Raw genomic sequence first — 15230 nt, forward strand, 5'->3', positions numbered from 1 at the left:
GCCCAGTGTATCTGATTAAATTAAATTGTTCTTGCTTGTACATGCTCACTGTCCAATCTGATCTGTCTTTGTAGAGGGGATTTCGTTTCCGTTATGGATGCGAGGGACCATCCCATGGAGGATTACCTGGTGCATCGAGTGAGAAAAATAAGAAATCCTACCCTACTGTGAAGGTTTTTGTTTCATTATTAAATCTGTTTATTACAAATGAGAATGTGAGAGAATCTTAAATCAGATTAAATGAGCTTGGCCTGTTCCACCTTCCCTTGTTCACTATGAAGTATTTAAAATAAACTGGACTTTTCACATTTTCAGATCTGTAGATTTTGAATGATCTAAACTACAGGATTGCTAGTTAATAATTTCAGATGTGTCTCAACATTTTAAATAAATTTTCAGGGTATTTCTGTGGATTTTTGTCACTTCAGCAAATGAGTTGGCAGATGGTGGGTGGAATTCTGACTAGAGTGTTTATATTTAGAATGTATTCAAATCTTACTTTATACTTGATTAGATACTTGTGTGGGTTTGGGAGGGTTAGATTTTTATATTGGTGAAAAATCTGCAAACAGGAAATAACCTGGTGCTTAAAATAATGTCACAGGAAATCTACATCTAAGGCACAATGTTAATATTTTGGCCTTGAGTTCTGTGGTGTAACATAATGTTAAATATGTACAGATTTTAGTGGTACTTCTGCTCCCCTCATTCCTGATGATTGTAGTAACAATACAGAGAAGATCAATTCCTTCTCCAAATGTGAAAATGAAACCTAGATCTGATCGCTTTGGTCCATCTGAAATCTCTTCTGAACCAAAAGGAATCTTTATTCAATTTAAAGAATGTTGTGTAGGTCAGTTCAACATCTGGCTTCTTTATACAATCAATGTCGAGTTCAAAATGGGAAGCTAAAATGGGAACAAAACTTCTGCTGAAATTTAAAATGCTAAAATATCAATGTCAGAGGAAACAGAAATCCCAAGAGGGAACTGCAGTCAGTATGGTTCCTCTAACCTGTTCAGTTCTGTTTCTGTGCCTCATCTCAACAGCAATTTGTATTTATATTTCATATTTAATGTAATAAGACTGAGGTAACAGTCTTTCATAAGTCTGAAAGATTAGTGTTTGTCACAGGTTCATTGCCTTTTCTCTGGATATTTCCTGGTACTTTGTTGAGAGGCTGCTTTTGGCGGTTTCAACAAATGTGAAGTGAGAATAGATCATTAGTTCATGGCATTCCAATCAGTGACCTCTGACACCTGGGGACTCTCCAAAAGTGAACTTCATCTGGATGGAAGAAGGCCGAAGGGTGACCTGATAAAATGACAAGAATGATCAGAATAAAGAAGGTGTTTGTACTGTCGAGACCATTTTTTGTATTTGCTGGCGAGAAGGATTTAGTTTTCCCTCAAAAAAATTCAATAAAAGTCAGAGTATTGATAAGGGTAACTGTGGAGAAATCGTTTCCCTTTGTGGGAGAGTCTAGCACCAGAGGGTATATTCTAAGAGTAAGGGGTCACCCATTTAACACACAGATGAGAAGGAATCTGTGGAATTCTTTTGCCACAGGCTGGGTCTTTAAGTATATTCAAGACTGAGAGAGACAGATTTTTATCAGGATGGGTTATGATGAAAAGACAGGAAAAAAGACAGGAGAGTTGGGGTGAGGATAATCAGAACATTGTGATCTCATTGAATGGAGGAGCAAGCTTAATGGGTGAAATGGCCTATTTCTACTCCTGCATTTTATGGCTTTGCCTCTAATCCATTTGAAGTTAAGGAGATTAAACAGTTGCAGGACCAGAATAATGGCAAAACAAAGTTGATCATTGGGATCATAGTAATACCACAAGCACGTGTTGTTGTGGTCCTGTTCGCCGAGCTGGGAATTTGTGTTGCAGACGTTTCGTCCCCTGTCTAGGTGACATCCTCAGTGCTTGGGAGTCTCCTGTGAAGCGCTTCTGTGATCTTTCCTCCGGCATTTTAGTGGTTTGAATCTGCCGCAACCGGTTGTCAGTTCCAGCTGTCCGCTGCATTGGTCAGTATATTGGGTCCGGGTCGATGTGCTTATTGATTGAATCTGTGGATGAGTGCCATTCCTCTAGGAATTCCCTGGCTGTTCTCTGTTTGGCTTGTCCTTTAATAGTAGTGTTGTCCAAGTCGAATTCATGTCACTTGTCATCTGCGTGTGTGGCTACTAAGGATAGCTGGTCATGTCGTTTCGTGGCTAATTGGTGTTCATGGATGCAGATCGTTAGCTGTCCTCCTGTTTGTCCTATGTAGTGTTTTGTGCAGTCCTTGCATGGGATTTTGTACACTACATTGAGCAAACAGGAAGACAGCTGATGATCCGCACGGTGGCACAGTGGTTAGCACTGCTGCCTCACAGCGCCTGAGACCCGGGTTCAATTCCCGACTCAGGCGACTGACTGTGTGGAGTTTGCACGTTCTCCCCGTGTCTGCGTGGGTTTCCTCCGGGTGCTCCGGTTTCCTCCCACAGTCCAAAAATGTGCGGGTCAGGTGAATTGGCCATGCTCAATTGCCCGTAGTGTTAGGTAAGGGGTAAATGTAGGGGTATGGGTGGGTTTCGCTTCGGCGGGTCGGTGTGGACTTGTTGGGCCGAAGGGCCTGTTTCCACACTGTAAATCTAATCTAATCTAATCTAATCTAATCTAAACTGATCCACATCCATGAACACCAACTAACCACGAAATGACACAACCAACTATCCTTAGTAGCCACACACGCAGATGACAAACAACATGAATTCGACTGGGACAACACTACTATTATAGGACAAGCCAAACAGAGTACAGCCAGGGAATTCCTAGAGGCATGGCACTCATCCACAGATTCAATCAATAAGCACATCGACCTGGACCCAATATACCGACCACTGCAGCGGACAGCTGGAACTGACAACCGGAAGCGGCAGATTCAAACCACTACAAATGCCGGAGGAAAGATCACAGAAGTGCTTCACAGGAGGCTCCCAAGCACTGAGGATGTCACCTAGACAGGGGACGAGACGTCTGCAACACAAATTCCCAGCTCGGCGAACAGAACCACAACAAGGAGCACCCGAGCTACAAATCTTTTCACAAACTTTGAACGAGCATATGTATTGGTAGCTGATCCTCTATTTATGAATGAGGATAATTCAAAAGAATTTGTTGGCATGTGTTCATTAATTGAGACACAGGAAGCAGATCTAGAATTACTTGAGTTAACACAAACAGATCACACTGCAGCTGAGGCTAAAGAAGATCCAGAGTGCTACTACATTAAACAGAGTTCGGGTGAGAAAATGGAGATGCCCTCGTAGACCTGCAGATGAAGATTAGATGGTTGTTCAACAAATAATGATGTTGTCCTGACTTTGAGAATAGCACTTGAAATTCCTGTGGCAGGGCAAGTTGGAATATGGGAAATATAAGCATCAGTACACAGGTTTATTACATGGTTAAGATTTCATAAAGAAGCAATACAGTTCTTTAAAATATGTCACATGTTAGCAGTAGGAAAACCTAAACATGTAATTAAAGTAGCACCTTTGATACCTAGGTTAGTTTATGAAGAACTGTTCAGTTGAGTATTAATAGATTGTGTATGATCATTACTGAAAACAATATTACTACATCAGAATAATCTTAGTTATGAACATGACAACTTAGTGTATTTTTCCCCCAGTGTTTGTCTGTGCGGATTAGGGAGTTGTAGAAAGGGGTTAGAATTTTAACTAGTAGCGTAACATGTTGAAGGTTTATAGTTGATTACCTCTGGCAAGAAGCTTCGATATCCACATGAGGAAGTATTTGAGATGATATCATAGCAAGTTGGATAAATATACAAAGAGATAAAGAATAGAAAGATCTGTTGATAGGTCATTAGATGGGATAGGGGTTGATATGCAAAGGTTAACTGTTTCTAATGGTAATAACGATCTGCAGGTTATGGGGATTATGATTTTCCCTAAAATCAGAAGTGTTGGGGGGAGGGGCTGTTGTGGCACATTGGTAGTGTTCCTACCCCTGAACCAGGAGACCTGAGTTAAAGTCCCACCTACTCCAGGGGTGTGACATGACTCAGAACAACACCTACAGGGATCTCTGATATTTCAAAACATGAAAAAAAGTTATCAACTTAAAAAAGCAGAAGGATAGGGGAGAGTTTATGGTACAGTGGTAGTGTCCCTCCCTCTGGACCAGGTGGGCTCATAGAATCCCTACAGTGTGGAAACAGGCCATTTGGCCCAACAAGTCCACAGTGACTCTCTGAAGAGTGATCCACCCAATTGCTCTACATTTACCCCTGACTAATGCACCAAACCTACACATCCCTGAACACTATGGACAATTTAGCATGGCCAATTCACCTAACCTGCTCATCTTTGGACTTGATACAAGTCCCATTATTTTTCATCATAAAATATAAAATAGAAAGATCGCTGACACCTTTAGCGAGAGATGGACATCATGGGGCCTGAGTGCATTATTTCCCCCTCCAACTCCATTTTAATTTAGTCCTCTCCCTCTCCCTTCCTACCCTATCCTTCTTGATATTTTCTAATCAACGGTGTTTGGGGCATATGTTATGACACATCTCTAGAGCGAGTGGGAGTTGAACTTAAGCCTCCTGGCCCAGAGCTAAGGACGTTACTCCTGCATCACAAGAGCTCTCTTTCCTATTGCTATTGTAGTTGCACTGCCCCTAGTGGGCAATGCTTGTTTATTGTTACTACTTATATGTTTTCATTCATTTATTTAGCGGTGGTTTTCAAAAAAACAGACTGAAAGAAGGAATATGTTTGTGAATAAGGAGCTATAACGCTGCGTGGAGCAGGCATGTCTGTGTGTTGTGGTTATGTCAGAGGGGAGGCCATACTAGACTTGGTGCTTGGCAACGAACCAGGTCAGGTGTCAGATCTCTCAGTGGGAGAGCATTTTGGTGTTAGTGATCACAACTCCCTGACCTTTCCTATACTCATAGAGAGGGATAGGAGTGGACAGTATGGGAAAATATTTAATTGGGGGAGGGGGAATTTTAGTGGTATTAGGCAGGTATTGGGGCGCCTAAATTGGGAACATATATTTCCGGGGAAATGCATGATAGAAATGCCGATGATACGAAGTTAGGTGGACAGGCAGGTAGTACTGAGGAAGTGGGGAGGCTACAGAAGCATCAAGACAGTTTGGGAGTGTGGTCCAGGAAATGGCTGATGGAATTCAACGTGAGCAAATGCAAGGTCTTGCACTTTGGAAAAAGAATAAAAGCATAGACTACTTTCTAACTGGTGAGAAAATTCGTAAAGCCAAAGTACAAAGGGATCTGGGAGTGCTAGTCGAGGATTCTCTAAAGGTAAACATGCAGGTTGAGTCCGTGATTAAGAAAGCGAATGCAATGTTGTCTCTTATCTCAAGAGGGTTGGAATATAAAAGCACCATAGTGCTATTGAGACTTTATAAAGCTCTGGTTAAGCCCCATTTGGAGAACTGTGTCCAGTTTTGGTCCCCACACCTCAGGAAGGACATACTGGCACTGGAGCGTGTTCAGCGGAGATTCACACGGATAATCCCTGGAATGGTAGGTCTAACATACGAGGAACGGCTGAGGATCCTGGGATTGTATTCATTGGAGTTTAGAAGATTAAGGGGAGATTTAATAGAAACTTAATACAGGGCTTGGAAAGGGTGGATGCTAGGAAATTGTTTCCGTTAGGCGAGGAGACTAGGACCCATGGACACAGCCTTAGTATTAGAGGGGGTCAATTCAGAACAGAAATGCGGAGAGATTTCTTCAGCCAGAGAGTGGTGGGCCTGTGGAATTCATTGCCGTAGAGTGCAGTGGAGGCCGGGACGCTAAATGTCTTCAAGACAGAGATTGATAAATTCTTGATGTCTCGAGGAATTAAGGGCTACGGGGAGAATGCTGGTAAGTGGAGTTGAAATGCCTATCAGCCTGATTGAATGGCGGAGTGGACTCGATGGGCCGAATGGCCTTACTTCCACTCCTATGTCTTATGGTCTTATAAAATATAGAGGTTGTTTAGGAGCAATTGCTGATTAATACTAGACAGGCTTATCCCACTGAGGCAAGGAAGGGATAGTAGGGTGAAGGAACCTTGGGTGACAAGGGATGTGGAACATCTAGTCAAGAGGAAGAAGGAAGCTTACATAAGGTTGAGGAGGCAAGGATCAAACAGGGCTCCAGAAGGTTACAAGGTAACCAGGAAGGAACTGAAGAATGGACTTAGGAGAGCTAGAAGGGGGCATGAAAAAGCTTTAGTGGGTAGGATTAAGGAAAACCCTAAGGAAATCTACACATATGTGAGGAACAAGAGGGTGGCCAGAGTGAGGGAAGGGCCAATCAGGAATAGTGGAGGCAACTTACACCTGGAGTTGGAGGGGCGGTACTTAATGAATACTTTGCTTCAGTATTCACCACTGAGAGGGACCTTGACATTTCTGAGGACAGCCTGAAACAGACTGATATTCTTGAACAGGTTGATATTAAGGAGGAGGATGTGCTGAAAATTTTGAGATTTATGAGGATAGATAAATCCCCTTTGACAGGAGGAAGTGAGGACTGCAGATGCTGGAAGTCAGAGTCAAGAGTGTGGTGCTGGAAAAGCACAGCAGGTTAGGCAGCATCCGAAGAGCAAGGAGCTTAAGTTCTTCATTCTGCTGCCTGACCTGCTGTGCTTTTGCAGCACCACGCTCTCAAATCCCCTGGACCAGGCGAGAAATAGAGTCATAGAGATGTACAGCATGGAAACAGACCCTTTAGTCCAACCTGTCCACGCCGACCAGATATTCCAACCCAATCTAGTCCCACCTGCCAGCACCCGGCCCATATCCTTCCAAACCCTTCCTAATCATATACCCATCCAAATGCCTCTTAAATGTTGCAATTTGTACCAGCCTCCTCCACTTCCTCTGGCATCTCATTCCATACACGTACATACCACCCTCAGTGTGAAAAAGTTGCCCCTCAGGTCTCTTTTATATCTTTCCCCTCTCATCCTAAACCTATGCCCTCTAGTTCTGGACTCCCCGACTCCAGAGAAAAGACTTTGTCTATTTACCCTATCCATGCCCCACACAATTTTGTAAACTTCAGCCTCCACCGCTCCAGGGAAAACAGCCGTAGCCTGTTCAGCCTCTCCCTATAGCTTAAATCCTCCAACCCTGGCAACATCCTTGTTAATCTTTTCTGAACCCTTTCAAGTTTCACAACATCTTTCCGATAGGAAGAAGACCAGGATTTCATGCGATATTCCAACAGTGGCCTAACCAATGTCCTGTACAGCCACAACATGACTTCCCAACTCCTGTACTGAATACTCTGACCAATAAAGGAAAGCATACCAAATGCGTTCTTCACTATCCTATCTACCTGCGACTCCACTTTCAAGGAGTTATGAACCTGCACTCCAAGGTCTCTTTGTTCAGCAACACTCCATTAAGGACCTTACCATTAAGCGTATATGTCCTGCTAAGATTTGCTTTCCCAAAATGCAGCACCTTGCATTTAGCAGAATTAAACTCCATCTGCCACTTCTCAGCTCGTTGGCCCATCTGGTCAATATCCTGTTGTAATCTGAAGTAACCTTCTTCGCTGTCCACTCCAACTCCCATTTTGGTGTCATCTGCAAACTTACTAACTGTACCTCTTATGCTCGCATCCAAATCATTTATGTAAATGACAAAAAGTAGAGGACCCAGCACCGATCCTTGTGGCACTCCACTGGTCACAGGCCTCCAGTCTGAAAAACTACCCTCCACCACCACTCTCTGTCTTCTACCTTTGAGCCTGTTCTGTATCCAAATGGCTAGTTCTCCATGTATTCCATGAGATCTAACCTTGCTAATCAGTCTCCCATGGGGAACCTTATCGAACACCTTACTGAAATCCATATATATCACGTCTACCGCTCTGCCCTCATCAATCCTCTTTGTTACATCCTCAAAAAACTCAATCAAGTTTGTGAGACATGATTTCCAGAGACATGGCACAAACCCATGTTGACTATCCCTAATCAGTCCTTCCCTTTCCAAATACATGTACATCCTGTCCCTCAGGATTCCTTCCAACAACTTGCCCACCACAGATGTTAGGCTCACCGGTCTATAGTTCCCTGGCTTGGCCTTACTGACCTTCTTAAACAGTGGCACCACATTTGCCAACCTCCAGTCTTCCGGCACCTCACCTGTGACTATCAATGATACAAATATCTCAGCAAGGGGCCAGCAATCACTTCTCTAGCTTCCCACAGAGTTCTAGGGTACACCTGATCAGGTCCTGGGGATTTATCCAGCTTTACGTGTTTCAAGACATCCAGCACTTCCTCCTCTGTTATTTGGACATTTTGCAAGATATCACCATCTATTTCCCTACAGTCTATATCTTCCCTATCCTTTTCCACTGTAAATACAGATGCAAAATACTCATTTAGTATCTCCCCCATTTTCTGTGGCTCCACACAAAGGCCACCTTGCTGATCTTTGAGGGGCCCTATTTTTTCCCTAGTTACCCTTTGTCCTTAACGTATTTGTAAAAACCCTTCGGATTCTCCTTAATTCTATTTGCCAAAGCTATCTCATGTTCCCCTTTTTGCCCTCTTGATTTCCCTCTTAAGTATACTCCTACTGCCTTTATACTCTTCTTAGGATTCACTTGATCTACCCTGTCTATACCTTACATCTGCTTCCTTGCTTTTTCTTAACCAAACCTTCAATTTCTTTCATCATCCAGCATTCCCTATAGTTACCAGCCTTTCCTTTCACCCTAACAGGAATATACTTTCTCTGGATTCTCGTTATCTCATTTCTGAAGGCTTCCCATTTTCCAGCCGTCCCTTTACCTGCAAACATCTGCCTCCAATCAGCTTTCAAAAGTTCTTGCCTAATACCGTCAAAATTGGCCTTTCTCCAATTTAGAACTTCAACTTTTAGATTTGGTCAATCCTTATCTATCACTATTTTAAATCTAATAGAATTATGGTCACTGGCCCCAAAGTGCTCCCCCACTGACACCTCAGTCACCTGCCCTGCCTTATTTCCCCAAGAGTAGGTCAAGTTTTGCACCTTCTCCAGTAGGTACATCCACATACTGAATCAGAAAAATTCAGTATTCACTTAAAAAGTTCCTCTCCATCTAAACCCTTAACACTATGGCAGTCCCAGTCGATGTTTGGAAATTTAAAATCCCCTACCATAACCACCCTATTATTCTTACAGATAGCTGAGATCTCCTTACAAATTTGTTTCTCAATTTCCCTCTGACTATTAGTGGGTCTATAATACAATCCCAATAAGATCATCCCTTTCTTATTTTTCAGTTCCATCCAAATAACTTCCCTGGATGTATTTCTGGGAATATCCTCCCTCAGTACAGCTGTAATGCTATCTCTTAACAACAACACCTTTCCCCCTACTCTCTTGCCTCCTTTTCTATCCTTCCTGTAGCATTTGTATCCTGGAACATTAAGCTGCCAGTCTTGCCCATCCCTGAGCCATGTTTCTGTAATTGCTATGATATCCCAGTCCCATGTTCCTAACCATGCCCTGAGTTCATCTGCCTTCCCTGTTAGGCCCCTTGCATTGAAATAAATGCAGTTTAATTTATTAGTCCTACCTTGTCCCTGTCTGCCCTGACTGTTTGACTTGCTTCTGTTCACAACTGTACCCGTCTCAGATTGATCTCTTTCCTCACTATCTCCCTGGGTCCCCCCCCCCTCCCCCCCCTCCCCCCCCCCCCCCACCTTAAATCCTTCTGAGCAGATCTAGCAAATCTCCCTGCCAGTATATTAGTCCCCTTCCAATTTAGGTGCAATCCGTCCTTTGGTAGAGTTGTGGATAGTGTGGAGGGCTGTTGTAGGTTGCAACGGGACATTGACAGGATGCAGAGCTGGGCTGATACGTGGCAGATGGAATTCAACCTGGAGAAGTGTGAAGTCATTCACTTCGGAACTTGGAATTTGAATACAGGATTAAAGGCAGGATTCTTGGCAGTTGCAGGAACAGAGTGATCTTGGGGTCCATGTCCATAGATCCCTCAAAGTTGCCACCCAAGTTGATTGTCAAGAAGGCGTATGGTATGTTAACTTTCATTAGCAGGAGGATTGAGTTTAAGAGCTGCGAAGTTATGCTGCAGTTCTATAGAACCCTGGTTAGACCGCATTTGGAATATTGTGTTCCGTTCTGGTCACTTCATTTATAGGAAGGATATAGAAGCTTTAGACAGGGTTCAGAGGAGATTTATCAGGATGCTGCCTGGACTGGAGAGCATGTCTTATGAAGAAAGGTTGAGGGAGCCAAGTCTTTTCTTAATGGAGTAAAAAATGAGGTCTGCAGATGCTGGAGATCACAGCTGAAAATGTGTTGCTGGTTAAAGCACAGCAGGTTAGGCAGCATCTCAGGAATAGGGAATTCGACGTTTCGAGCATAAGCCCTTCATCAGGAAGGAATCAGAAGGAATTTTCTTAATGGAGCAAAGAAGGATGAGAGTTGACTAGATAGAGGTGTACAAGATGATGAGAGGCATAGATAGAGTGGATAGCCAGAGACTCTTTCCCAGAGTGGAAATAGCTATCATAAGGGGACATAATTTTATGGTGATAAAAGATTTTGGGGAAATGTCAGAGGTAGGTTCTTTACGCAGACAGTGGTGGGTGCGTGGAATGCACTGCCAGAGGTGGTAGAAGAGTCAGATACATTAGGGACATTTAAGCGACTCTTGGATAGCCACATGAATGATAGGTTAGTCTGATCTGAGAGCAGGATAAACGGTCAGTCTAACATTGAGGGCTGAAGGGCCTGTACTGTGCTGTACTGTTGTATGTTCTCGTAGTGATCTAGAGGGAGAGCTTCATAATCTGGAAGCATGGGTTCCCAGTCCCACCGTGGCAGCTGGTGGAGTTTACATGATGGTGATGTGGTCAGGGTAGCTGTCTTGTGTCTGATTCCTGCATCACAGTTTGTCCATCTGCAATCCTCTCCGATTTGAAACTCGAAGCTTGACTTTGAATCTGCTTCTGAGGATGCATGATTTACTGATGCTTGTGGAGCACTGGTAGTGTCCCCACCTCTGGCCCTGATGACATCAAAGTGCAGTCTGCCTTGAAGATGTGTGGTAACACATCTGAACATGTTAATTAAGAATAACTATTGGAGTGTGTAAAGATTAGTTCTAGTTTAATCCTGCTTCAGCTGCTGTTCTGAAACCTGAGAAGGGTCATGTGGGGCTCATACCAGTTGGACTTCCTATTCTATCCTGTTTCTGTGATGTGAAGTTTGGAGCTTGAAGTGAGTGCAGCAACTCTTTATCTGTGTTACATTTCATGACTTAATTCCTGTGGCCTGGAGAGGTTGCATTTCCATTATTGCCTTTTCTGTTTTGGAAGGCATAAAGCTATTCAGCAATGGTTTATATTGCTCTTTTGTGTATCATTTGAAGGTTGTTTTTCTGAGTGACTGGGCGATGGGGAACAGGATAATATGATTCTGTTATTTATGGTCTGCTGCTGTCTGCAGCCCCCTGCCCATCAGCAAGATTCCTTACCCAATCCTCCAGATGCAATGAGGCTGGGTCAAAGAGAGTTAAATTATGAGAACAGGTTATTTAAATGAACTTTGTATTCCCTTGATTTCAGGAGATTTAGTCAAATCTAATTGATGATTAAGGGAATGATAGGATAGAGTGAAACTGTTCCCTCTGGTGGGAGTGATGTTCCACGGTTGAAGCAGAACCTTACAATCCGTCAGTCCATGCAAAGATGCTCAGAAATCTGAAACTCCCTCAAACAGCGGACGAGGCTGGGAGTTGATTCAAGTTTTGAATTTGATTAATAGATTTTGTTGCATAAGAAAATGAACGATTGTGGAACTGAGGAAGGCAGAGTCATGATACAGGTCTGAGGTCAATAGGGCTCTGGTGGTTCAGTGGTAATGCCCCAGCTCTGGTGCAGAAGGCCATGGGTCATGATATGTCTGAGCAGGTTGGTGAAAGAAATTATGTAAAAGCAAAATACTGCATATACTGGAAATCTGAAATAAAATCGGAATTAAAATCTGATTGAAGATTTGTAGCTCGGGTATCCGTTGTTGTGGTTCTGCTCGCCGAGCTGTAAGTTTTTGCTGCAAACGTTTCGTTCCCTGGCTAGGGAACATCATCAGTGCGGTGGGAGCCTCGTGTGAAGCGCTGCTTTGATGTTTCTTCCGGTATTTATATTGGTTTGTTCTTGCCGCTTCCGGGTGTCAGTTTCAGCTGCAGTGATTTGTATCTGGGGATACAACCAGCAACATGAATTTGACTGGGAAAACACCACTATCATAGGACAAGCCAGACAGAGAACAGCCAGAGAATTCCTAGAAGCATGGCATTCATCCCCAAACTCCATCAATAGACACATTGACCTGGACACCATATACAAACCACTACAGCTGAAACTGACACCCGGAAACGGCAAGAACATCCATCAACAGACTCATCGACCTGGACCCCAGATACAAATCACTGCAGCTGAAACTGACACCCGGAAGCGGCAAGAACAAACCAATATAAATACCGGAAGAAACATCAAAGCAGCGCTTCACACGAGGCTCCCACCTCACTGATGATGTTCCCTAGCCAGGGAACGAAACGTTTGCAGCAAAAACTTACAGCTCGGCGAGCAGAACCACAACAAAATCGGAATTGGTAGAACCTGACTTCAAAGTTCTTGAATATTAACTCTATTTCTCGCTCTCCAGTTGCTATATTTTCCGTTTTGTTTAAAAAAGCCTAAAGGCCAGGCCTAATCTGGTTCAATAGTGGATGGGCTCAAGGGGCTGAATGGCCTCGTCTCATTCCATGTACCTAAAAAAAATATTCTTAATCACTCCCATTGCTCTTCTTACTCATTGAATGTGGCAAATAGTTATTCACAAAACTCTAACCTTGAACATCTCTTTTATTGAACATGCGAGAGGTAGCTTGCATTTAAATCCTATGTTCCACACTGCTGTGATTTGTCCATGTATGACCAACATAATGTTCTCTTGATGTGATTACTGCTGAATGCAAATATTTGGTTGGGTCAATATGTTATGAGGCAAGAAAGAAGTGATCGTGACGTGGAGTTGCTCCTCAGTCTTACACGGTTGTGGACGAGGCAGATGTCTAACTGAAAGTTTGTTCATTCACGATCTTCCTGCCAGGGCTGCTTCCCACTGAAGTGCCAGGCAGGGGAATCAGTTAGTACCTGAATGTTTCTTCCTTTCTAAGTTCAATTCAAGCACCTTGGTGAGAGGGCCAATCTGCAGGCTGTGGGGAAGAAGCTGATGAGTGTAAATGGAGCAGGCTTAGACATAGTGAGTTAATGAGCCCTTACTGTGCAGTAAGCCTCTGAGAGAATAATTTTGTTTAATTGTGTTTGTATGTATTGTCCACTGAGAGGGAATATTAAATTAAACCAAATAAGGCAGATAGGATTAGTTTAGAATGATGTCATGGCTGGTTCAGACATAGCCAAAGGGCCTGATGCTGTGCTGCACTTTTCAATATGTAGGGAGAAATAATTGGCTATTTACAGTAATTTTACTAATGCATTATTATTTCTTGTAAGAATGGAAGGAAATTGTAAGTGATGTCTGTATTTTAAAAAAATCTAATGTTGGTATTATATTCTTGAATACTTAATTTAGTCATGTGTAGTTTACTGAACTTCTGCATAGACTGTAGGAAGAAAGTGGTACCTGCCTAGCTCCTTTCCACCTATCCACTCCACCCTGCCTCTATTCCTGATGAAGGGTTTTGCCTGAAACGTCGATTTTCCTGCTCCTCGGAAGCTGCCTGAACTGCTGCGCTTTTTCAGCACCACTGTAATCTAGAATTTGGTTTCCAGCATCTGCAGTCATTGTTTTACCCCGTAGGAAGAAAGTGAGGACTGCAGATCAGAGTCAAGATTAGGGTGGTGCTGGAAAAGCACAGCAGGTCAGGCAGCATCCGAGGAGCAGGAGAGTCGACATTTTGCGCATAAGCCCTTCATCAGGAATGAGGCTTGCAGGCCAAGGGGGCTGAGAGATAAATGGGTGGGTGGGGGGGGGGGGGGGGGGGGAGCTGGGAGCTGGGAGTAAGGTAGCTGGAAATGCGATGGGTAGATGGAGGTGGAGGGTGAAAGTGATAGGTCTGAGAGGACGGTGCAGTGGATAGGCGGGAAGGAAGGTGGACAATTTGGACAAGTCAAGAGGGTGGTGCCGAGTTGGAAGGTTGGATCTGGGATAAGGTGGGGGAGGGGAAATGAGGAAACTGGTGAAATCCACATTGATCCCGTGTGGTTGGAGGGTCCCAAGGTGGTAGATAAGCATTCTCCCTCCAGACGTCGAGTGGTAAGGATTTGGCAGTGATGAAAGCACAGGACCTGCATGTCCTTGGCAGAGTGGGAGGGGGAGGGGGAGGGGTGTTAAAGTGTCTAGCCACAGGGCCGTGGGGTTGATTGGTGCATGAGTCCCAGTGATGTTCTCTGAAGTGCTCTGCAAGTAGGTGCCCTGTCTCCCCAGTGTAGATATAGTAACTGACGTGTGTGAAAGTGCAGATAAAGCTCTGACAGATGTGGAAGGCTCCTTTGGGGCCTTGGATGGAGATGAGAGGGGAGATGTGGGTGCAGGTTTTGCACTTCTTGCAGTGGCAGGAGAGGGTGCCAGGAGGGGAGGGGAGGGTGGGTTTGTGGCTTGACAGGGGAATCACGGAGGGAATCGTCTTTACCGAGTGCACAGAGGGGTGGGGAGGGCAAAATATCCCTGATAGTGGGGTCTGTTTGTAGGTGGTGGAAATGGTGCAGGATGATGTGAGTATCCAGAGGCTGGTGGGGTGGAAGGTGAAGACCAGAGCGGGGGGTTCTATCCTTACTGTGGTCGGAGGGGTGAGGTTAGAGGGCAAAGGTGCAGCAAGTGGATGAAATGTGCTGGAGGGCATCATCGACCACATGGGAGGGGAAATTGTGGTCTTTAAAGAGGGAGGCCATCTGGTATGTCCAATCGTGGAACTGGTCCTCCTGGGAGCAGACGCAGTGGTAGTGGAGGAATTGGGAATAAGGGATGGCATTATTACAAGAGGCAGGGTAGGAGGAAGTCTAGTCCAGGTAGCTGTGCGAGTCTGTGGGTTTGTAGTAGATGTCCACGTTAATGGAGATGGAGAGGTCCAGGAAATGGAGGGAAGTGTCCAAGATGGTCCAGGTGTCTTAACGTCAG

The 15230-nt window shown here is 44.2% G+C and overlaps 1 protein-coding gene across 2 annotated transcripts in view; it reads left to right on the forward strand.

Moving 5' to 3' along the window:
- The window catches only part of LOC132833410 (nuclear factor NF-kappa-B p105 subunit-like), a 99453-nt gene that overhangs the window by 33730 nt on the left and 50493 nt on the right, over positions 1–15230 (forward strand). For both annotated transcript variants that reach the window (XM_060851654.1, XM_060851653.1), the window contains exon 5: positions 75–173. In XM_060851654.1, the coding sequence (XP_060707637.1) occupies positions 75–173 (99 nt within the window). The remainder of the gene's footprint in view (positions 1–74; positions 174–15230) is intronic.

This window comes from Hemiscyllium ocellatum, chromosome 36 (genome assembly GCF_020745735.1).
Source record: "Hemiscyllium ocellatum isolate sHemOce1 chromosome 36, sHemOce1.pat.X.cur, whole genome shotgun sequence".
In the NCBI taxonomy this organism is placed as follows: domain Eukaryota; kingdom Metazoa; phylum Chordata; class Chondrichthyes; order Orectolobiformes; family Hemiscylliidae; genus Hemiscyllium; species Hemiscyllium ocellatum.